This window comes from Haliotis rufescens, unplaced genomic scaffold (genome assembly GCF_023055435.1).
Source record: "Haliotis rufescens isolate VD_foot unplaced genomic scaffold, xgHalRufe1.0.p SCAF_10, whole genome shotgun sequence".
Taxonomy (NCBI): Eukaryota; Metazoa; Mollusca; class Gastropoda; order Lepetellida; family Haliotidae; genus Haliotis; species Haliotis rufescens.
Genome location: NW_025963780.1, coordinates 14,473,561 through 14,497,754, shown reverse-complemented (window position 1 = coordinate 14,497,754; position 24,194 = coordinate 14,473,561). Strand labels below are relative to the sequence as shown.

The 24,194-nt window shown below is 42.7% G+C and overlaps 1 protein-coding gene across 2 annotated transcripts; it reads left to right on the top strand.

Moving 5' to 3' along the window:
- On the top strand, positions 1-21,030 carry LOC124112104 (polypeptide N-acetylgalactosaminyltransferase 13-like). 2 transcript variants are annotated; one of them, XM_046472065.2, is made up of 12 exons: positions 1-203; positions 6,643-7,383; positions 7,522-7,675; positions 12,325-12,491; positions 13,887-14,051; positions 14,406-14,616; positions 14,873-14,990; positions 15,561-15,752; positions 17,177-17,305; positions 19,014-19,109; positions 19,331-19,480; positions 20,358-21,030. In XM_046472065.2, the coding sequence occupies exons 2-12, from the start codon at positions 6,720-6,722 to the stop codon at positions 20,508-20,510; spliced, it is 2,199 nt and encodes a 732-aa protein (XP_046328021.1). In that variant the 5' UTR covers positions 1-203; positions 6,643-6,719; the 3' UTR covers positions 20,511-21,030. The 2 variants fall into 2 exon arrangements, with proteins under 2 accessions (XP_046328021.1, XP_046328020.1); XM_046472064.2 differs by lacking the exon at positions 1-203 and adding an exon at positions 2,369-2,523.
- The last annotated feature ends 3,164 nt before the right edge of the window (positions 21,031-24,194 follow it).

The following is a 24,194-nucleotide window of genomic DNA, read 5'->3' as shown; positions in this document are numbered from 1 at the left end:
CGCCGTATCCTTCACATGGACGCCTTTCAACGTGAGACCCAGGCTCTCGTTAAACAACTGTTACCTGAGTGCTGCATCCGGAGCCCCGCACCGTCACCTTGATGATGTGCTTGTATCAAGTGACTTGTAGTGCAGATGCTCTCCGTGGATAAACAGAAACACGACTTATTCGCACAAGGGCAGAAGATGTTGACATTCAGAAGGTATGCTGTGATCTGTCAGTTCTATGATATATGCCAGCCTTCACTAAAAATATATGAAGATCATATTTGATTGCCAACTTTTTGCATGTTAGACATTTCCACTACGAGAAGCTGATATCTATTATCATGTTAATTACCAATCAATATCAAGCGATGGATTTAAACATGCTTCCAAGTTGTAATCCATTGGTATGGAACAAACACATAATGCTCCGGATATTTCCCTTCTTGGTTTATAGTGGATAGTAGGTACCAAGTTATACACTGCTAGATGAGCAAACAATACAGAAACTATGTGACCTGTTGCTCCAGTGGTTCTCATCATTATCCAGGCTGTCCCCTGTGGTCTAGTGGTAGAGCGTGCGCCCGCAGAGCGGACGGTCCGAGAATCGATCCCCGAACGCGTCATACGAAAATACGTTAAAAAATCGTAGTTGTTGTAACGCTACCTGGCGCTCGGCATTAATGGGCTAAAAAAAGGACTGGTCGGTATACTGTGTCTGCGTAGGGTATTCACGTTAAAACTGCGGCATGGTATCTCATTGGACTGGCACTATAAAATCGACATTAGTCCTGACTAGCACAAGCAGACACACACACGCACGCACGCACGCACGCACGCACGCACGCACACACACACACACACACACGTGCATGCACAACGCTATATGTGTGCAACAATCTTGAACGCAATGTTAAAAAGTGACGAATAGGTGTTTGTGTTGGCATTTCCTTTTCGTTGTCTTAAATATTTTGATACTTGTTTGGTTGGTTGGTTTGTTGTTTAACGCCGCACTCAGCAATATTCCAGCTATATGACGGCAGTCTGTAAATAATCGAGTCTGGAACAGACAATCCAGTGATTGACATCATTAGCGTCGATCCACGCAATTGGGATACGATGACATGCATCAACGAAGTCAGCGAACCTGACCACCCGATCCCGTTAGTCGGGCTGAAAGTCATTCAGACATCCTGCCAATCCAATAAAACCAAAACAGTTTTTGAAATTGGAATTATTTTGTTAGCGTAAATGAGTGAACATGGTTTAACGCCCGTGTGTGTTGTTTTATCACGTTGTGTCATGGTGAAGAGTCCTGTACCACGTTGTGTCTTGGTGAAGAGTCCTTTACCACGTTGTGTCTTGGTGAAGAGTCCTTTACCACGTTGTGTCATGGTGAAGAGCCCTGTACCACGTTGTGTCATGGTGAAGAGTCCTTTACCACGTTGTGTCATGGTGAAGAGTCCTTTACCACGTTGTGTCATGGTGAAGAGCCCTTTACCACGTTGTGTCATGGTGAAGAGCCCTTTACCACGTTGTGCCATGGTGAACAGTCCTTTACCACGTTGGTGAAACAACATCGCATGGGGATGGGGCCGGCAAACCGAGAATAATAATCAGTACAGATATGGGATCCAAACACACGACCACTCAGGCTTCACGACTACCAACCCCGTACACAGACTGTAGGGCCCCACGACATGGTTCCTACCCCACAGTCGCCACATAATTAGCTCACTGACCCCATGCATGTTTGTGGTCACCCCAGTTCACCACGCAGTGTCCATGTTGTCCAAGTGTCAGCTCAGTTGCGCGTGTTAGATCGTAGGTAGGACTAAACTGAAAGAACCGATCCAGCAACATTACAGATCACCGTGACGCCAACCATTGACCCGAGTCAATATGCTGATAAACACCTTATATTGGAGTCTTATGTGATGGTATATACACTTATGGGAGTCTTAAATATATTGATAAGTTGGCGTGCTGGTCCACAGTGCAATATTAAACATTCATATTGTATCATTATATGATATGATATAAACACTTATCAAACATTGGTGTGGGATATGAAGCACGATGTATGCGGTATGCCTGCCACCCTTGTAGGAGGTAGACATGGTACATGTGCTCTACCTTGTGAGATGGTGGTAGAGCAGGCACACGATACAGTGATCACCAGGATGCCATCTACTCTAGACTCACAACATATGACGTAGTAAAGGCTTTAGGATATTCTGACATGTCTGTGGATATGTTAAAGTCAAAGGACAAATCTATCCAATGATGACTTTCCTCGTCTACAGTCAGACGGAAGTGGCCGTAGTATTGTCCAGTCAGGCAACAGGCGCCGGCAGTACGACATGGTGTTCATCTACATCGATAACAACATCGATTGTTGTAACACATGGCGGCGGAAACAACTTCATGCGAATATAATGTGCTGTTGTAGCGGTGCTTATACCCCATGCCGTGTAGTTCATTATTTCAATTGAATCACATCATCAATAACTGAGTTGCACACAGTTGAAAGGAAAGGTAGGTCTCATACAAAACATGCTATATCTTTAGAACTGATCAACCACCATCAGCTTTTAATAATTTCGACTATCGTCGTTGCCGCAAGAATGACACAAGTTGCGCCCCTCCACCATCACGTGGGGGGTCTAGCTGTTGGGGTATAGTAAAGGTCAGGTGGACACACATATGTTATAGCTACTGTTGTGGATCACTATAACCTTGGCTGGCACGTCGTGTACGTGGCACAGGTAGGGGCAGAGACTGCTTGCTGTATAGTGATGTGTATGTATGGAAGATGGAACACACGTGCACACTGCTAGTGATTGCACATTTCAGAAATAGAGCTATACATACATAGTGGCCTGTTTAGTACTTTGTACTGTGGTGACCGTCCCACCTCGCGTGAAGAGATACTTTAGATCGAAATTGACCGCCCATGTATAAAACATGGCGTTTCCGTTATATTTAAAACGTTACATATCCTTTATATAGGCCACAGTTCGGTAACATACATTTTATATTTATATATAAAACATTGTCTTGTGTTTTGCACAATACATTCGCAACAAGAGTTTTGCATGGTCATTAACCCTGTCCCAGACAGCTTATTACGACCAAAATTCGAAATCAGGTGAATTATATATTTAATCCTATTTTTTCTCATGACAATTCCAAACTGACTTGGAAGGGAGTGAATTTGTTCTCACTCGAGGAAGACATGAGTCGAATGTATCACGTCACATGTTTTCGACACGCCACCTCCAACTGAAGCATGACTCACTGTGACCAGGGCAGGACCCCCCTGCCAGTCTGTCTCTCTATGAATGGTACAGCCTTTGCTGCATGATGAAACTCAATTAAAAGAAGAAATTTGTATTTGGTTTCTCAACAGTGATTTAAAATAGAAAATTGTTTGAAAACATGATGAGAACCAAGAAATAAATTTTACAAGGCTTTCAAAAATATTCCATCAATATCAACAGAAGGAACCACACATTGGAACCGTTGTGGGAGACGAATCCGGGTCTTTGGCTTGACGAGCGAACACTTTAACACGTACCCTATCGTCCGAAGATTCAAATCGAATGAAATTATTTATTTAATCTCTCCATCATATATATGAGTTGTAATCAAATTTCATAGATGAAAGCTGGAATAATAATGAAAAATAGTTTTAAAAAAATGTACACATAAATGTATACAAGTACATAAAGAAATAACGTGTTATATCCTAACTGCACACCAATTCATGTAATTTGACGGTATATGACTCTCCAACATAAACGGTTTTTTTTGTCCTAGCCACAATAACTGGAAAAGCTTGACGATTGCACGACTAAATCATGCGAGGTTCGCGTGCGGGCACGTGCTGCACGTGGATTTTTGTCATGTTCAAGTCCAGTAAAACTTGGGGATGGGCCCCAAACAAGCGTGGACCATGAATTAGATGTATCGGCCTGACGAAGAGCACAAACTGATTAGGTCGTATGTACGTACAGTTGATATGTACCTTAAATCAAGTATTTAGTATTCTTTAAGGAAGACTCAGTTGGTGTAAGGTGTTCGCTGGAAGCTAGCTTAGTATAATAGATCGGCATGTGTGTGTCTTTGTGTGTAGGGTACTCGGGAACAACTATCATCCTACAACAAGCCTTAGGTACGCTGCGGTAGGCAGATAGGTAAATATTGAGTAAACGGATATAGAAAGTGTATATCAAGCAGATTTATATGTTGTGTGTTATTAGAGTTGAGACTTTTTGTTCATGTGCTGTGGACATCCTCGATGGTCTAGTGGATAGAGGGTATTCCCGGAGAGCGTAAGGTCGGTTGTTCGATCCCTTGCCGCGTCATACCGAAATACGTAAAAGGAGGTACTTGTTGTTACGCTGCCTGGAGCCTCTCCACCTTTTGAACTCGTTGCCCACCTTTTAACGGAAAAGGAAGGACCCCATTCCACATGTCTGGCTGCTGGAGTTTCAGTGGGAGATATATTTGATGACAGCGCAGTAGTCAATTGTTCATTTTCATCAACAGAGAATACCTTGTCACTTTGATGCCTGCAGAAACACGCTGCCTATCGTGTATTTGGTTGCCTATAAGCTTGGAAAGTATCCTTCGTAGTTCGGCTCAGAACATTGCACCATCCCTCGTTTGTAGCAGCTGGTCCATGAGTAGGGTTTATTTCTTCTCAACAACAACTTTTGTAACAAACGAAACTTATTTTTAATTTTTAGAGAATACATTACACGCAACAACGAATTACTGATTATCTTTTCCCGAGTTAATTAAGTTGTCAATATGAGACCTTCTGGGAGAGGCAATCGATAATAATTTAAGGTCCGCAATTCCCTGTAGGTTAATACACATATTAAAGGAAAAAGTAATTGTTCTTCATATAAAATTCAATAAAAATAAATTTATTCTGAAGTTAAACAATGCATCTTGCAATACATATTCATTAAGACGTCTCCACCTCATAGTCGGATTCACAATTTGCATGTGCATGTTAATGCACGGCGCACAATTTGGATGTTTGAGTGTAAGTTGGGAACATGATACTCACACACGTGTTTTTTTAATGTGAACATCACACAAAGATTGTTTTGCTATCAGGTGCTCATAAAAACACACACTTTTGTTTAACCGTAAATAAGTTTTGCGCAATGCCACGGCCTGCCGAAAATCAACATGCACACGCCGTGCAAACACGAGTGGCGCAAAGTGAAGTTGCCAGACATTTTAATGTTAATCGAAACACAGCGTCATATCTATGGACACATTATTTACTGCAGGGAAACACCTATGACTTTCCACGGGCCGGTCGTCCACATTCAGTTTGTTGTTTAACGCCGCACTCAGCAATATTCCAGCTGTATGACGGCGGTCTGTAAATAATCGAGTCTGGACCAGACAATCCAGTGATTGACATCATTAGCGTCGATCCACGCAATTGGGATACGATGACATGCATCAACCAAGTCAGCGAACCTGACCACCCGATCCCGTCAGTCGCCTTTTACGACAAGCATAGGGTGGATGTATAATGGTAAGTGGTGGCATCACAAATCACCACTGTTGATGGCAATTTGAATGGCGTACGCTACCGGGACGACATCGTTCAAGATCTTGTTCTACCCTTTGTGCTCACGCAAAGGCAGGGACGTAAACATCACGTTGAAGAAGGTTAATGCTCACGCAAATGTTGTACGTGTTGTAACAGACATTCTGAGGTGGCATAACGTTAATATACTGCATTGGCCGTTTCTTCAGACCTCTTTCACATAGATCATGTTCTGCCCTTTCTGTAAATGCAGGGACGTAACGTCACATTGCAGCAGTTTAATGCCCGCACTCATGTTGCACGTGTTGTAACATACTTTGATATGGCTGGAATATTACTAAAAGTGGCGTAAAGCCAAACTCACTCACTCACATAAAACGTATGTGATAATGAATAATGGATGGATTTCAATCATTTGCGACAATGACCTAATATTACCTCACGTAGTTTAACGTGCAAACAGTCAAAACAACGGAGAAAGTAAATGAATTAGGGGATGTGTTTTTAATCTAGAGTTGTGTTACCTGCAGAGCATGTCAAAATCAAACACGAGCTTGAGTGGTGTTAGCGAATTAATGGGTGAAGCAGCATAAGTCTAAACTTTTGAGCAGGTTATTACAGGAACCACAGCTCTACAGAAAAATACGTGTTTGAATATTGATGTTTGAAAAGTACAGACATTGTTCGAAATAAGCGCCTGCCCGTAGGCCCGTGGCAGGTGGATCTTGTGTCTGACCCGTAGTTTCAAAGTTGTATGGGTCCTTATGGCCTGCGGTAAATTAACGTGTCGATGTATTTGTCACAAGAAGCTGCAGTTTTTTATAATGAGGGCCTGAGGAGTTTAGTCAGGGCCTGCAGCTTCTGAAGTCTGAGGGTCCTGGTGGCAGCCTGACATTCTTTGGTATGAGGATGAAGTAATTTCACACAGATACTTGAATCGGCCGTGAAATCATGTTTGAATCAGAGTTTCTTTGTGTGATTTTAAACCTCTGATTTAACAATCAGAATCGTGTAATCCAAATTCATGGTAGGATACTGCTTGAAGACTAGAATCTGATGTAATATTTACTTTTCAGATGAAACTTCAGACATTCCTTACAGTTGGCTATTCCCAGGTGCTGTGACTGTTGGCAGAGCCAGCGTGTAACCAACCATGCGGGCAGGGAGACAGGAACGACCTACCAGGTGTTTCTTCCGGTTCCTCTGCCTCGTGCTTGTGTTCTGGTTTCTGGTATTCCTGCAGTACATTATAGTTGACGAGTGGTACCCGCACACGGGCACTGACAATCACAGGCATTTTAGTGGCGCTGTCAACATTAATCCACACGGTCTGCCAAATGACCGTCTCCTAAGGGTGGAAGATGTCCGTGACAAACACAAGTTACATAGGAAAGTTCCCCCCGACGGTCACGTGCCAAAGGGAGACAATTCTGACAGTGACCACCATTTTGAAAAGTTACGCAGGCAAGGTTTCCCAAATGACCATCTCCCAAGGGTGGACAAGTCAGACAATGGCCTAAATATCAATAAGGTGGGCGGAGAAGGTCTCCCCAAAGCAAATCACCCAGTAAAGGTTCTTGAGAAAGATCGCAAGAGTGATGCTGTAAAAAATATTGTAGAGTTCATCCAGGAAAAGATGGCAGCGTCAGATTCTCCAAACAAGGCCTACAACAAAACAATAGCGCCTGTGAGAGAAGTTAAAGACAAGAATTTGACGTCAGCTTCCAACATTGACTACCATGCTCGCAGCCGGGATGAAGCTGAAGTGAAGAGGATACTAAATACAATAGCCCCACTGGCCCATGTGAAAGCCCCAGGTGATTCTGCTTTTCCTTTATATCTTTGTCAGTTTGTTAGTGTTCTGTAAAGGCATGCATTTTAGAATAGTCTGCGCTGTAGGTGAAACATATGTCGTTAATGCGTTCTATATCCATATCTTGTATTGTGTTATTAAGGTGAGTTTGGCAGGGCGGTGCAAGTCCATGTGGAGAGTCTGTCCAAAGAGGAGAAAATCAAGATGGAGGAAGGCTTTAACAGAACCGGATTCAACCTGCACGTCAGCGATCTCATCTCCCTCCGTCGCCGAGTCCCAGATCTCAGGCCGGCTGGGTGAGTGTTTGTTGTCCCTCTACCCTAGGATAGTCCAGCTGCCTCAGCTCAAATGGTCATCGACCAGTCAATACGATGAAGCTGGTATGACAGTCTTATGCTGACAAATGCCTTACCCATATCAGATTGTATTCAAATTTGTATGACCCAAGGAAAGTTTCTCTCAGAAGGAGTATCAATAAACGATACACTCCTCTAGCCCCCAATATCTGCCACGACTATGTATCTAGACCCTCTATATCTGCCACGACTATGTATCTAGGCCCTCTATATCTGCCTCTACTATGTATCTAGACCCTCTATATCTGCCTCTAGTATGTACCTAGCCCCTCTATATCTGCCTCTACTATGTATCTAGCCCCTCTATATCTGCCTCTACTATGTATCTAGACCCTCTATGTCTGCCTCTACTATGCATCTTGCCCCTCTATATCTGCCTTTACTATGTATCTAGACCCTCTATGTCTGCCTCTACTATGTATCTAGACCCTCTATATTTGCCTCTACTATGTATCTTGCCCCTCTATATCTGCCTCTACTATGTATCTAGCCCCTCTATATCTGCCTCTACTATGTACCTAGCCCCTCTACATCTGCCTCTACTATGTACCTAGCTCCTCTATATCTGCCTCTAGTATGTATCCAGACCCTCTATATCTGCCTCTACTATGTATCCAGACCCTCTATATCTGCCTCTACTATGTACCTAGCCCCTCTATATCTGCCTCTACTATGTACCTAGCTCCTCTATATCTGCCTCTAGTATGTACCTAGCTCCTCTATATCTGCCTCTAGTATGTATCCAGACCCTCTATATCTGCCTCTAGTATGTATCCAGACCCTCTATATCTGCCTCTAGTATGTATCCAGACCCTCTATATCTGCCTCTACTATGTATCTACCCCTCTATATCTGCCTCTACTATGTATCTAGACCCTCTATATCTGCCTCTACTATGTATGTAGCCCCTCTATATCTGCCTCTACTATGTATCTAGACCCTCTATATCTGCCTCTACTATGTATCTAGACCCTCTATATCTGCCTCTACTATGTATGTAGACCCTCTATATCTGCCTTTACTATGTATTTAAACCCTCTATATCTGCCTCTTCTATGTATCTAGACCCTCTATATCTGGCTCTACTATGTATCTAGACCCTCTATATCTGGCTCTACTATGTATCTAGACTCTCTATATCTGGCTCTACTATGTATCTAGCTCCTCTATATCTGCCTCTACTATGTATCTAGACCCTCTATATCTGCCTCTACTATCTATCTAGCCCCTCTGTATCTGCCTCTACTATCTATCTAGACCCTCTATATATGGCTCTACTATGTATCTAGACCCTCTATGTCTGCCTCTACTATGCATCTTGCCCCTCTATATCTGCCTTTACTATGTATCTAGACCCTCTATGTCTGCCTCTACTATGTATCTAGACCCTCTATATCTGCCTCTACTATGTATCTAGCCCCTCTATATTTGCCTCTACTATGTATCTTGTCCCTCTATATCTGCCTCTACTATGTATCTAGCCCCTCTATATCTGCCTCTACTTTGTATCCAGACCCTCTATGTCTGCCTCTAGTATGTATCTAGACCCTCTATATCTGCCTCTACTATGTATCTAGCCCCTCTATATCTGCCTCTACTATGTATCTAGCCCCTCTATATCTGCCTCTACTATGTATCCAGACCCTCTATGTCTGCCTCTACTATCTATCTTGCCCCTCTATATCTGCCTCTACTATGTATCTAGCCCCTCTTTATCTGCCTCTACTATGTATCCAGACCCTCTATGTCTGCCTCTACTATGTATCTTGCCCCTCTATATCTGCCTCTACTATCTATCTAGCCCCTCTATGTCTGCCTCTACTATGTATCTTGCCCCTCTATATCTGCCTCTACTATCTATCTAGACCCTCTATATATGGCTCTACTATGTATCTAGACCCTCTATGTCTGCCTCTACTATGCATCTTGCCCCTCTATATCTGCCTCTAGTATGTACCTAGCTCCTCTATATCTGCCTCTAGTATGTACCTAGCTCCTCTATATCTGCCTCTACTATGTATCTAGCCCCTCTATATTTGCCTCTACTATGTATCTTGCCCCTCTATATCTGCCTCTACTATGTATCTAGCCCCTCTATATCTGCCTCTACTATGTATCCAGACCCTCTATGTCTGCCTCTACTATGTATCTAGACCCTCTATATCTGCCTCTACTATGTATCTAGCCCCTCTATATCTGCCTCTACTATGTATCTAGACCCTCTATATCTGCCTCTACTATGTATCCAGACCCTCTATATCTGCCTCTACTATGTATCTAGCCCCTCTTTATCTGCCTCTACTATGTATCCAGACCCTCTATGTCTGCCTCTACTATCTATCTAGCCCCTCTATATCTGCCTCTACTATCTATCTAGCCCCTCTATATCTGGCTCTACTATGTATCTTGTCCCTCTATATCTGCCTCTACTATGTATCTTGACCCTCTATATCTGCCTCTACTATGTATCTAGCCCCTCTTTATCTGTCTCTACTATGTATCAAGACCCTCTATATCTGCCTCTACTATGTACCTAGCCCCTCTACATCTGCCTCTACTATGTACCTAGCTCCTCTATATCTGCCTCTAGTATGTATCCAGACCCTCTATATCTGCCTCTACTATGTATCCAGACCCTCTATTTCTGCCTCTACTATGTACCTAGCCCCTCTATATCTGCCTCTAGTATGTACCTAGCTCCTCTATATCTGCCTCTAGTATGTACCTAGCTCCTCTATATCTGCCTCTAGTATGTATCCAGACCCTCTATATCTGCCTCTAGTATGTATCCAGACCCTCTATATCTGCCTCTACTATGTATCTAGCCCCTCTTTATCTGCCTCTACTATGTATCTAGACCCTCTATATCTGGCTCTACTATGTATGTAGCCCCTCTATATCTGCCTCTACTATGTATCTAGACCCTCTATATCTGCCTCTACTATGTATCTAGACCCTCTATATCTGCCTCTACTATGTATCTAGCCCCTCTATATCTGCCTCTACTATGTATGTAGACCCTCTATATCTGCCTTTACTATGTATTTAAACCCTCTATATCTGCCTCTACTATGTATCTAGACCCTCTATATCTGCCTCTACTATGTATCTAGACCCTCTATATCTGGCTCTACTATGTATCTAGACTCTCTATATCTGGCTCTACTATGTATCTAGCTCCTCTATATCTGCCTCTACTATGTATCTAGACCCTCTATATCTGCCTCTACTATCTATCTAGCCCCTCTGTATCTGCCTCTACTATCTATCTAGACCCTCTATATATGGCTCTACTATGTATCTAGCCCCTCTATATCTGGCTCTACTTTGTATCTAGCCCCTCTATATGTGCCTCTTGTATGTATCCCGACCCTCTTTATCTGCCTCTACTATGTATCTTGACCCTCTATATCTGCCGCGACTATGTATCTTGTCCCTCTATATCTGCCTCTACTATGTATCTTGACCCTCTATATCTGCCTCTACTATGTATTTAGACCCTCTATATCTGCCTTTACTAAGTCTTTAGACCCTCTATATCTGCCTCTACTACGTATCTAGACCCTCTATATCTGGCTCTACTATGTATATAGACCCTCTATATCTGGCTCTACTATGTATCTAGCCCCTCTATATCTGCCTCTACTATGTATCTAGACCCTCTATATCTGCCTCTACTATCTATCTAGCCCCTCTATATCTGCCTCTACTATGTATCTAGACCCTCTATATCTGCCTCTACTATGTATCTAGACCCTCTATATCTGCCTCTACTATCTATCTAGCCCCTCTATATCTGCCTCTACTATGCATCTTGCCCCTCTATATCTGCCTCGACTATGTATCTAGACCCTCTATATCTGCCTCTACTATGTATCTTGACCCTCTATATCTGCCTCTACTATGTATCTAGACCCTCTATATCTTCCTACTATGTATCTAGACCATCTATATCTGCCTCTACTATGTATCTAGACCCTCTATATCTGGCTCTACTATGTATCTAGACCCTCTATATCTGGCTCTACTATGTATATAGACCCTCTATATCTGGCTCTACTATGTATTTAAACCCTCTATATCTGCCTCTACTATCTATCTAGCCCCTCTATATCTGCCTCTACTATCTATCTAGACCCTCTATATCTGCCTCTACTATGTATCTAGACCATCTATATCTGCCTCTACTATGTATCTAGCCCCTCTATATCTGCCTCTACTATGTATCTAGACCCTCTATATCTGCCTCTACTATCTATCTAGCCCCTCTATATCTGCCTCTACTATCTATCTAGCCCCTCTATATCTGGCTCTACTATGTATCTAGACCCTCTATATCTGCCTCTACTATGTATCTAGACCATCTATATCTGCCTCTACTATGTATCTAGCCCCTCTATATCTGCCACGACTATGTATCTCGCTCAAGTAGGACTTACACCTTGCCGGAGTTTGGGCCATGTGACTCGACGAACAGCTTGGTGTATCTAAATGTTAAATTAAAGAAAGGGACGATTTATGCCTGTAAAGATATTACATTCATTAATAATGATATTATATTATCATAAATCTGCATCCAATGTACCCAGGTGCCGGCGGATAGTGTACCCAGACGACCTGCCTGCCACCAGCATCGTCATCTGCTTCCACAACGAGGCTTGGTCCACTCTCATCAGGACAGTGTTCAGCGTCCTCGACAATACACCACAACATCTCCTACAAGAAGTCATCCTCGTGGACGATGCCTCTGACCACCGTGAGATCATCACATGCATATACTTCACTTATTTCACTTACTTGACGAACCATTGCTCGACAATAATAGTTCTGAGCATCTTATCCATCACATGATGCTGTCCCTAACAATACATGGAACTCATTCGGAGCCTGCATCCCTGCCCTAATTCACAAACCTCGGTTTTCAGTTGTAAAGATCGTTAGTGGTTGAACATTTACGTGAAACAACTACTATGCTTTAGTTCACATTAAGCGATTACACATTAATTGTTTTAACTGAATCTGGTTCTTCTCCTTACATCGCTATGACCACCCACCCCAAATAGATGCCAATAAATGTCACGTGGTTCATTGAAGGGGTACAATGAAGGACTGTGCCGCCCAAATGAATAGTTGCACACAATTGTATGCTTGAAACTGGCCAATCACAAGATACAGTTGCCAAACACTTTGAAAAATCTCAAGTGTGATATACCGACTGATGGAACGATGTCGGCAAACGGGTAGGGTTAGGATTAGGGTGGAAAGAGGGAGGCCTAGAAAGACTACTCCCAGGCAGGATCGATATGGCCGCACCATTCCTTTGAGGAACGGATTCATTTCTGCAGCAGAACTGAGGGACAACTTCAGTTCTGAAAACTGCGGGCCTGAAATCAAGAGAAATCCTTCAAGAGAAATGCGTCTGACTGTGGCACACGGGCGCCTCAGACAACAGTGAGCACAATAGTTTGGAGGTCACCAACAGCGACATTGGAGATACACCATGTTTCCTGATGAATCGTGTTTGGAGACGGCATGGAGAGAAGTACAATCCGGCAGCAGTACAAGAGCACGATAATTACGGAGGTGACAGCATCATGGTCTCAGCTGGTATCACACACGACAACCGGACGGATGCGAGGGGACATGACCGGCCAACTTTATGTGGACCATTTCTTATGTTCCGTTGTCGTCCCATTTAGCCAGTAGGTCACAACTGTGTTCCAGGATGACAACGCACATCCTCACAGAGCTCGTGATGCAGTCGACTGTCTCAGACAGCAAGGTTATACAACATTGTCTTGGCCAGCCACATCTCCAGACCGATTGGACACTTCTGGGATTTTCTGGGCCGAAGGGTTCGCAAACGACCTCAGGTTGTACAGGCCTTACAAGAAGACTAAGATTACCATGGGAGACAATTTGATACCCAATATTTCCGGAAGATGTCGTGCCTGCATCGATGCTCACGAGGCATGGACCAGAAATTGAATGTGCTTTGCACATTGAATTCCACAACGTCATTTACATAGCATTTCTCAATATATGTGGGGGTTCTCTTTACTATTGTTCCCAGTATACATAGAATATTGTGACTTACTGAAGAATAATGACGTTTGCGTTCAAATAAGTCTAGCTGTTTTTCTCTCCCCAGCGTCACTAGGTTCCTCGCTGGAGGAGTACCTTCGCCCACTGCCCAAGGTGAAGCTAGTGAGGGCCTCCTCTAGAGTGGGCTTGATAGGGGCCCGACTACTGGGCGTGGCTGCCGCTACTGCCCCCGTCCTCACCTTCCTTGACTCACACGTGGAGTGTATGAAAGGTAGGGGCATATAGTCGAGTGTAGGAAGGGTTGGGACAAGAACTAGAGTGTCTGAAAGTTACATGCAGGAAGATCTAGAGTTTGCTTGTATTTGCAAGGTCATTTTCATGTGACGGCACCGCTAGTTTTCCAGGTTGCGTGTAACTGGATTAGGGCCAAAGTATCACAAATTACAAATTCACCTACCGCAGATCAGAACACCCTTCAGCAACTTTTTTATGTAGAGACATTGGATGTTAATACAGTTTGAATTCCTAGTATTAGTCTGTTCGTGGCATATACTAATGTTTGTCATCGCATCGCTTCTAATTGATGACACTTCATGTTATAATGAAGAACTTGTAACTGTTGAAGACTGGCTGCGACCAATGCTGCATCGTATTAAGGACGATGAATTCACTGTTACCTACCCCGTCATCAACGGCATCGACAACAAGGACTTCAACATCTACCAAGTAGAAGTGTACTACCACGGTCTGTTCAACTGGGTGGATCTGACCTACTTCCCCAGTCCACTCACACTAAGTATGATGAGGAAACGGAAGTCAGCTACAGCGCCGATCATGTAAATATATTTGACTGTGCATAGAGGATGCTGCAGTGCAGATAGTTGTCAACATCAATCCTATTTATTCTTCTTGAGCAGCCTTCTCCTCAATTTAAACCTCAACTTCATTCAATCTGTTTGTAAATCTGTCTTCCGCAGTACATTGGTCTGATGGTCCCACAATGCAATACATTGTTTCGGTAGTGTCCCTGTGGACTTCAGGATGTATATACCTTGTTTGATAAGCACCTATATCTCCCCTCTGCCCTCCCAGGTCACCCACAATGCCTGGCGGGATATTCAGCATCAGCAGACGATACTTCCATCTTCTCGGCGGCTACGACCCTGGACTCAAAGTCTGGGGCGGGGAAAACATTGAACTGTCTTTCAAGGTATGTACAAAGCAGACTAGGACATACTTAACATGGACTCATAAATCTGTCAGGAATATTGACCATTCTTTTGGACGTTACTTGTTTATTTCGTAATTACCTCTTAGAACGTTTTATTTTTTCTTAGTAAGACCTAATCTAAAATCGAAGACAATAAATGAAACTTGTTCATTATGTAAGACGGGAATCGAACCTCCTGATCAGTAGTCAGACACTCCAACCATTATACCACAGAACTGATTGAATGCGTGGTTCATTAGAAGGTCCCATGTTTGGCGAATATGTCTTGGCCAGTTATATCTTACAAGCGTTCCTTTAGACTGTTGTAACGCATATTTATACATACTACGTAAGACATATTAATAAATGTTGTTTCAACGGTTCATATGCTATATATATAAAACACCTCCGACAGCAGTCACCTCGCTAGTCCAACTCACGTTCTCAGCCTCACAGGCTCGGCCACTGCACCCCTCAGGGTTAACTATACCAACCCCAAACACCGGAGTCGTGTTTTATCCTGTAATACACTGACTGTATCTGGCCTGGCGTGGCGTCACTCTGTTGCAGACGTGGATGTGTAACGGCACAGTGGAGCTGCTGCCCTGTTCCCACTTGGCGCACATCTTCCGCACGACCAACCCTAATCTGGGTAAAGATGCCTTCAAGACAGTACTGAACAACGCCATGAGAGTGGCGTACGTGTGGATGGATGAGTATAAATACCTGTTCTTCCATAACGTCGTCAGAAATCACGTTACGGTGAGTAGTTTCATACCAATTAGATGATCTAGTGATATACTGCATTTTCTTCACACACATGAACACCAGGGTGATATTCTCGAGATATATAGCATTTTCTTCACACATATAAACACCAGGGTGATATTCTAGAGATATACAGCATTTTCTTCACATATATAAACACCAGGGTGATATTCTAGAGATATATAACATTTTCTTCACACATATAAACACCAGGGTGATATTCTAGAGATATATAACATTTTCTTCACATATATAAACACCAGGGTGATATTCTAGAGATATATAACATTTTCTTCACACATATAAACACCAGGGTGATATTCTAGAGATATATAACATTTTCTTCACATATATAAACACCAGGGTGATATTCTAGAGATATATAACATTTTCTTCACACATATAAACACCAGGGTGATATTCTAGAGATATATAACATTTTCTTCACATATATAAACACCAGGGTGATATTCTAGAGATATATAACATTTTCTTCACACATATAAACACCTGGGTGATATTCTAACGATATATATCAAATGACGTTCATCAAGAAATATTCCAACTTGTGTTGAACTGTTATGTACTGAAAGGTTCTTTGATCAATTTTGTCACATGTGACATTTTGTCAAGGTAAGATACCCTGTGAAGATAAGAAGTGAGAAGTAAGAGGTTGTGTAGAGTTTTTCTCAGATCTTTGAGATATCTTATCTGGTTTTAATGAGATTGCGTATCGGAGTAAGAGACCTGATATTAATGTTTGTTTGCTGTTTAACGCCGCACTATTTCAGCTATATGAGGGCGGTCTGTAAATAATCGAATCTGCACCAGAAAATCAACTGATTGACATCATGAGCATCGAGCTATACGATACGATGGGATACGATGATATAATTTCATCGAACCTGACCACCCGATCCCGTTAGTCGCCTAGTACAACACGCATGAGTTGCTGATGACCAATTCTAATTTTCATGAGATTGCACCACTGGGGAACAACAAAACATGGCGCCCGTGTTAGGCTAGTGTAGCTCCTATACTGTAACATACACGTACAACAGTTGTAGCTCCTGGTGAAAACGTAATTTGTCAGGTGCCAGAAGTATAAACCAACTTACGAGTGTCTTTAACCTCCTTTGCCGAGACAAGACATATGAGCTGATATAGAGACGAGCCTTTCGATCATCCATTCATCATTTGGCATTACCAAGTTCTCGGAAACCACGGGCAATACTCCTCCAACTCGAGCTTGTTGTAACCCTTTTATAAACTACGTCACACCCAGCATTCAATATAACAACTTTTTCTGCCAAACTCCTCGATGAGCGACAGTACACACGGCTCAGGTTGCTAATTTCACACCTGTTGGGGTGTTTTTCTCACATTCATTTCATATTATTTAATAAATTTACTTAAAGCCTCAGTTTGGGGATGTTTCTGGACGGGTTTCGCTCCGGAAGAAGTTGCAGTGTAAATCCTTTCATTGGTATATGAAGGAAGTGGCCACCGACCTGTATGCTCCTATCTCGGCAGTCGCACTCAACAAGGTGAGGTATATAGTAGAATCTCTCCTCTACAACCTGTCCGATACACATGACGTACGGTAGGATCTCTCCTCTACACAAAGGCCTATACACGTGACGTACGGTAGGATCTCTCATCTACACACAGGTCTATACACATAAATATAGTAGGATCTCCTCTACACACAGAGCGATACACATGACATATAGTAGGATCTCCTCTGCACACAGGCCGATACACATGACGTATAGTAGGATCTCCTCTACACACAGGGCGATACACATGAAATATAGTAGGATCTCCTCTACACACAGGGCGATACACATGACATATAGTAGGATCTCCTCTACACACAGGGCGATACACATGACATATAGTAGGATCTCCTCTACACACAGGCCGCTACACATGACGTATAGTAGGATCTCCTCTACACACAGGCCGCTACACATGACGTATAGTAGGATTTCCTCTACACACAGGCCGCTACACATGACGTATAGTAGGATTTCCTCTACACACAGGCCGCTACACATGACGTATAGTAGGATTTCCTCTACACACAGGCCGCTACACATGACGTATAGTAGGATCTCCTCTACACACAGGCCGCTACACATGACATATAGTAGGATCTCCTCTATACACAGGCCGCTACACATGACGTATAGTAGGATCTCCTCTACACACAGGCCGCTACACATGACGTATAGTAGGATCTCCTCTATACACAGGCCGCTACACATGACGTATAGTAGGATCTCCTCTATACACAGGCCGCTACACATGACGTATAGTAGGATCTCCTCTACACACAGGCCGCTACACATGACGTATAGTAGGATCTCCTCTACACACAGGCCGCTACACATGACGTATAGTAGGATCTCCTCTACACACAGGCCGCTACACATGACGTATAGTAGGATCTCCTCTACACACAGGCCGCTACACATGACGTATAGTAGGATCTCCTCTACACACAGGCCGCTACACATGACGTATAGTAGGATCTCCTCTATACACAGGCCGCTACACATGACGTATAGGACTCCTGTAAAACTAGCGCTGTGCTCTAGAACTCACTGTAATTGACAGCATCACCTCACACGTTGCATGACATAACTAATGAGTAATATATGATAATATGTTTGTGTATAGAGAGTAAATATGGCACACTGTGTAAATACATAGGCAAGCTGAATATGATTTCAACAGGACTGTATTTCTCACAACCGCTTAGTTTGTCGGTACGTTTCTTGATTGGACATTGAACACTGTCTGTAATAGGTCATTGAACACTGTGTGTAACAGGTCATTGAATACTGTCTGTAACAGGTCATTGAACACTGTCTGTAACAAGTCATTGAACACTGTCTGTAACAGGTCATTGAACACTGTCTGTAACAGGTCATTGAACACTGTCTGTAACAGGTCATTGAACACTGTCTGTAACAAGTCATTGAACACTGTCTGTAACAGGTCATTGAACACTGTCTGTAACAAGTCATTGAACACTGTCTGTAACAGGTCATTGAACACTGTCTGTAACAAGTCATTGAACACTGTCTGTAACAGGTCCTACACCAGGACGCATTGTCCGTGTAGAGCAATGTATTCCAGGAGCCATTGGTGGACAAGAGGAACTGGAAAACAAGGATTATAGTCGGTACCTTGTTACGAATTAATTTTATTGCCAGTGCGATGAGTGACGGAGACCTTCATTTGCAGATAGTGAACGTGAAGTTCGATAACTACTGCCTGACACATTCCATCTACTACCCAAAGGTGTGGTGTGGGCCCTGCGACAACTTCATCCAGCAGCAGGTTAGTCATATAGATAACAACTGCTCAACAAATTATGCATAGTATTGCCATTTGTCCGTTTGTGATTTTATAAAAGGAAGCAGATTCTGAACCTCACCAAAAGCTTCGCGTCATTATTGATACAAGTAAGGGTCCTGGGGACCTGCAGTGCCGCAGACCTAGGGGCCCTTCATCACGGGTAGCATCAATGTGTAAACTCACTGCTGTGATGCGTCTTTCAGAAAGTCTGGTATTTAGACAACGGTCAGCTATTGGCTGGCGTTCTTTGGAGGGAGAAACCATGGATGTGCCTCGTGGCCAACTCGACAGAACTGGTAATGTCAGAAAGGTGCGACGCCATCAAACAACGCCGACAGTGGACATACACACACGTGCGTACTCAGATGTTCATTTCGGTGATTTTACTCTCATAATTACCACAGCCAACGTTCACATATGGTCGCACTCGGTATCAGCCGTGTTTCAAAGCGTGGACGCCATGCATGGAAAGGGCAATGTTGCACATGCAGAGAGATATATAAGATAACAGCGTTTTGCTGAAAGATGATGTTACTTTCTAGATAAATCTGCCGTTAACAACATTAATTACAACAGAATTGATACTGTGACCCGACTTGCCAATCAGGTGCAGTTATTCTACCAAGGCATAGTATGAGAGAGTATGACCTGTTTGTCCACTTTACCTACGAGACTACATGCCTGTTATACACTAGGATGTAAGAAGTACACGTCATTGCATGATAACTATACGTGGAGAAATTGTATTTAAGGCTCTCAATATTTATTCGATTTTGTACATTTTGTTTGAATGTTTAATTTAATAGTATTTTGAAATGTACTGTGCCCTTATGTAAATGTTTTAGTTAATATCCACGAGAACTGAGGTTATTCAAATCCCTATCATCATACACATATATATTTGTTAGATCTCTCAGTTTAAATGGATGGCCATTAATAAATCCCCATTTCTTACTGTGATAATTGAGAACCATACAATATCTTGATTTTGTCCACTTTTAATTTGCGTAGTAAACCTTGTAACGTATTGACATAACATCTACCTTGAATGTCTGACTTTAGATTTCTACCAGTGTATAGGTTTATGTACAGTACACCACCACCATACTGATGTAGTCTGTAGCGCTTCCCCGAGTCACGGCACTCTCGTGTGTGACAGATCCCTCGTGGCCGCTTTATCATTCGTAAATGTGAAAACTAATGTAAACTTGTTTTGTGATGTCATTGCAGGAGAATACTATTCTGAACACTTTACATAAGAAGTGTATAGAGTTGATCCCCGGGAAGCCCCTGGTCCTGACCGAATGTACCGGAGTCCCGTCCCAGAAGTGGGTGCTCCAACAACCGTCATACAAACTCGCTACACACCCCATAAGGCTCTAGCCGCCTCCATGTTACAATCAGTCAATGTGTTGAATGTAATTCACTTAGGCATTTTACAAATTGACTGAAAATTCTGTCTATTTATTAAAACATCCCAATGGACTAATTATGCTAGTATTTGAAGCAAAAATTCTTTTAATCCTATCATTTTCTATCACTGGCGGATTAAATTAACGATAAAAAATATTTTCATCATAAAATACATGTGCTACAGCATACATGGACAGATTTTTCAGTTAATTTTTATTTATTTTTATGCGCTTTATCAATTATCTAAGTGAAAGTTGAGAGTGGTCCGTCTTATCGGAAGAAAGGCTTGTATACCTTGACACTGGCGGTGCATGTCAGTTATTCATTAAGCAATAGTGATATATGTACACACAAGAGTAAATATGAAGTATATAAGTGCGACGGATCGTGTGTATACGTGTATATGTTAACGTTATGGTTGAATGTCTTGTTTTGTAGTGTAGTGCTACTTTAGTTAAAATAACAATAAAGACGTTTTACTACAATGAAATTTCACATTGTTTTTGTTGTTAAATGAAGGGTATAGCCATCGTCTGCATGGCCATCTTTCAAGGTGGACGATTGTGTGACATAGTCCAGAGCCATACAGGCACAGAGGACTTCGCCATCTCTTGCTAAATTGGAAGTACCAGGCTGAGGCAAGCTTAGATTATATCCTTGATCCTTCTCGCAGGTGTAGTTAATTACACAGGGGGTGGTGGAATGGTTTGCCCACCACATCGTACAGAGATACAGTGGTTGAATGATCCACCGACCACATCGTACCAAGGTACATTGGTTGATTGGTTCAACCACCACATCCTACATAGGTACAGTGGTTGAATGATCCACCCACCACATCGTACATAGGTACAGTGGTTGAATGATCCACCCACCACATCGTACATAGGTACAGTGGTTGAATGATCCACCCACCACATCGTACATAGGTACAGTGGTTGAATGATCCACCCACCACACCGTACATAGGTACAGTGGTTGAATGATCCACCCACCACATCGTACATAGGTACAGTGGTTGACTGGTCCACCCACCACACCGTACATAGGTACAGTGGTTAAATCATGATCCACCCACCACATCGTACATAGGTACAGTGGTTGAATGATCCACCAACCACATCGTACATAGGTACAGTGGTTGACTGGTCCACCCACCACACCGTACATAGGTACAGTGGTTGAATGATCCACCCACCACATCGTACATAGGTACAGTGGTTGACTGGTCCACCCACCACACCGTACATAGGTACAGTGGTTGAATGATACACCCACCACATCGTACATAGGTGCAGTGGTTGAATGGTCCACAAATAAGGTGAATATGCTGTGATCGAATTCAAAACATTCAGATATATAATCTCAGCGGAATTTTAGGGCTTGCGCGAAACTGTAAAAGTATGTTGTGGAAAGGTCTTAAGACAAACAAAACCAAGAACGTAATATTAATAATTCCCATTCGAATTTCACACTAAATGCAATAAATCAAGATGCATTGGTCTAAATTCCACAACAGGACCAAACATCAAAACACGCCCTAAACCATATAATGTGTATGTTATTTCATTCAAAACAAATAATCATACATGCAAATATGGCAAAACGCCCCCTCCCCCTCCAAAATCATCTTTGGCTTTGTTTTTTCAGATCAAGTGTACAATAATCACGACATAAGCTCATTTTAACTTAGTTCAGGTAAACACAACTGGTGGAAAACTGGTGGAGTCTCCTGACGTCTGGGGATGTTTTCAATGGGGTGGCGATGATGCAGGTAAGACACCATGGGCCTAGATGTTATTACAGAGTTGTTGAATGTGTACCTTTGACTGGTTGACGGACAATAGCTAATGTACCACGCTGTAAATATACATTCACTTTTATTATTACATAGCGTAGACGTCATCCTACCGTAACGTTCTTAAGGAACGTTGCAAAAACGCCGTCAAAGTATCCACAAAAACTATGACCATGTTTCTAGCCTCATGGACCCAGTGCCTAGGTACCCCACGCCATGCATTGTGAATGAAGGCGAAAACAAAGGATACATTTAATGATTGAAAATATGCTTGACCAGTCTGCACACTTAACCACGAGTAATGGAATGTAATTATTTTTGCGCAGTTAATACATATGAACACAAACCGGCAATGAAACATCTCTTAAGCCATGAACACATTTAGCAAAAGCGTGTCCCACCATACTGCAGTCAGACCGGGAAATGAGTACATGCTGCGGACATTCTAGTTGCTATCGTCCACTAAATACGAGTGCAGCCATGTTAAAGTGAACACTTATACTTTGGGTAAATGTCCTGGTATCAATCGAATAACCATTTGTACTTTTCTTACTGGTAGATTTCCAACAAACCGTGAACATAACCTCCCGCACTTTGCGGCTAGCGCTGAGCATGCATAGTGCTGACAACTGTGAAACACCTGGGCACAGTCGATGTTGGAGGAGTCTGTGCATCCATCACACATGGGAATAAAGCCTGATCTCACTAGTGGGAAAAAACTGTTTTCTCTTGTAGTCATAACACCTGACCTCCTCACTACAGCAGGGAAGTACTGTATACAATTTCAGAGGGCGTTTAACAGAGGAAGTGTATTATCCCGTTAAAGTCACGTTTCCTTCGCTACCTGGAGATTCACTCGAAGATTACGACATTAAGCCCATGTCAACTCGATGTACTGACAAGCACAGTTTCCGCGTTTCCTAAATGCAATGGCAGGGTTAGCGAAGTTCATTTGACAGGTCATTTGCCGATATCTTTTGTGTATGTAATGGTGGACATGAAAGCGATAGACTGAACGCCTGGACAGTGAAGGGACACACATGTCGTGGAGTGTATGGAAGGTAGGGACGTGTCATGGAGTGTATGAAAGGTAGGGACGTGTCGTGGAGTGTATGAAAGGTAGGGACGTGTCGTGGAGTGTATGGAAGGTAGGGACGTGTCTTGGAGTGTATGAAACGTGGGGACTCGAGAGGTTTGTATGAAAGCCAGGGACATATGTCTTCCTGTTTACGCCGGGGACAATATGTGCTAGACTATGTCAGTAAAATGTAATTGAATATAATATTATATAGTAATAGAACAATAATTATGTCCTTCAACAAATTCAGAATTTATTTACAGTGGTATCCCATGATTTGTTTGTTGTTTAACGCCGCACTTAGCAAGATTCCAGCTATATGACAGCGGTCTGTAAATAATCGAATCTGGACCAGACAATCCAGTGATTGAGATCATGAGCATCGACCCACGCAATTAGGATACGGATACATGCATAAACCAAGTCAGCGAGCCTGACCACCCGAAACCGTTAGTGCTACGACAAGTATAGTTGCCTTTTATGGCAAGCATGAGATGCCGAAGACCTATTCTACCCTGGATCTTCACGGGCGGGCATCCCATGAGGCTAGCACGCGGTAACTCAGTTACCGTTACAGTTCCACCTAGGGTATTCATAGTGCCCTTGTCTTAAATGCTCTAACTCAAATGTCTAAGTGTTTGTTTATATGGTCTAGCTAATGCCAAAATTAAGCATTTATGTTCCCAATAGATACTGAACGAAGACGTGATACAAAACATTTTAATCGAAATAGAGGGAGAAAAGAGTCCGTCCCTGGATGATATAAAGGTGAGACAAC

Coding starts and splice junctions, on each gene's coding strand:
- LOC124112104 (XM_046472065.2), top strand. CDS start 6,720: ATGCGGGCAGGGAGACAGGAACGACCTACCAGGTGTTTCTTCCGGTTC. Junction 14,617..14,872: donor TCAGCTACAGCGCCGATCAT/GTAAATATATTT, acceptor CTGCCCTCCCAG/GTCACCCACAATGCCTGGCG. Junction 15,753..17,176: donor TCGTCAGAAATCACGTTACG/GTGAGTAGTTTC, acceptor ATTTACTTAAAG/CCTCAGTTTGGGGATGTTTC.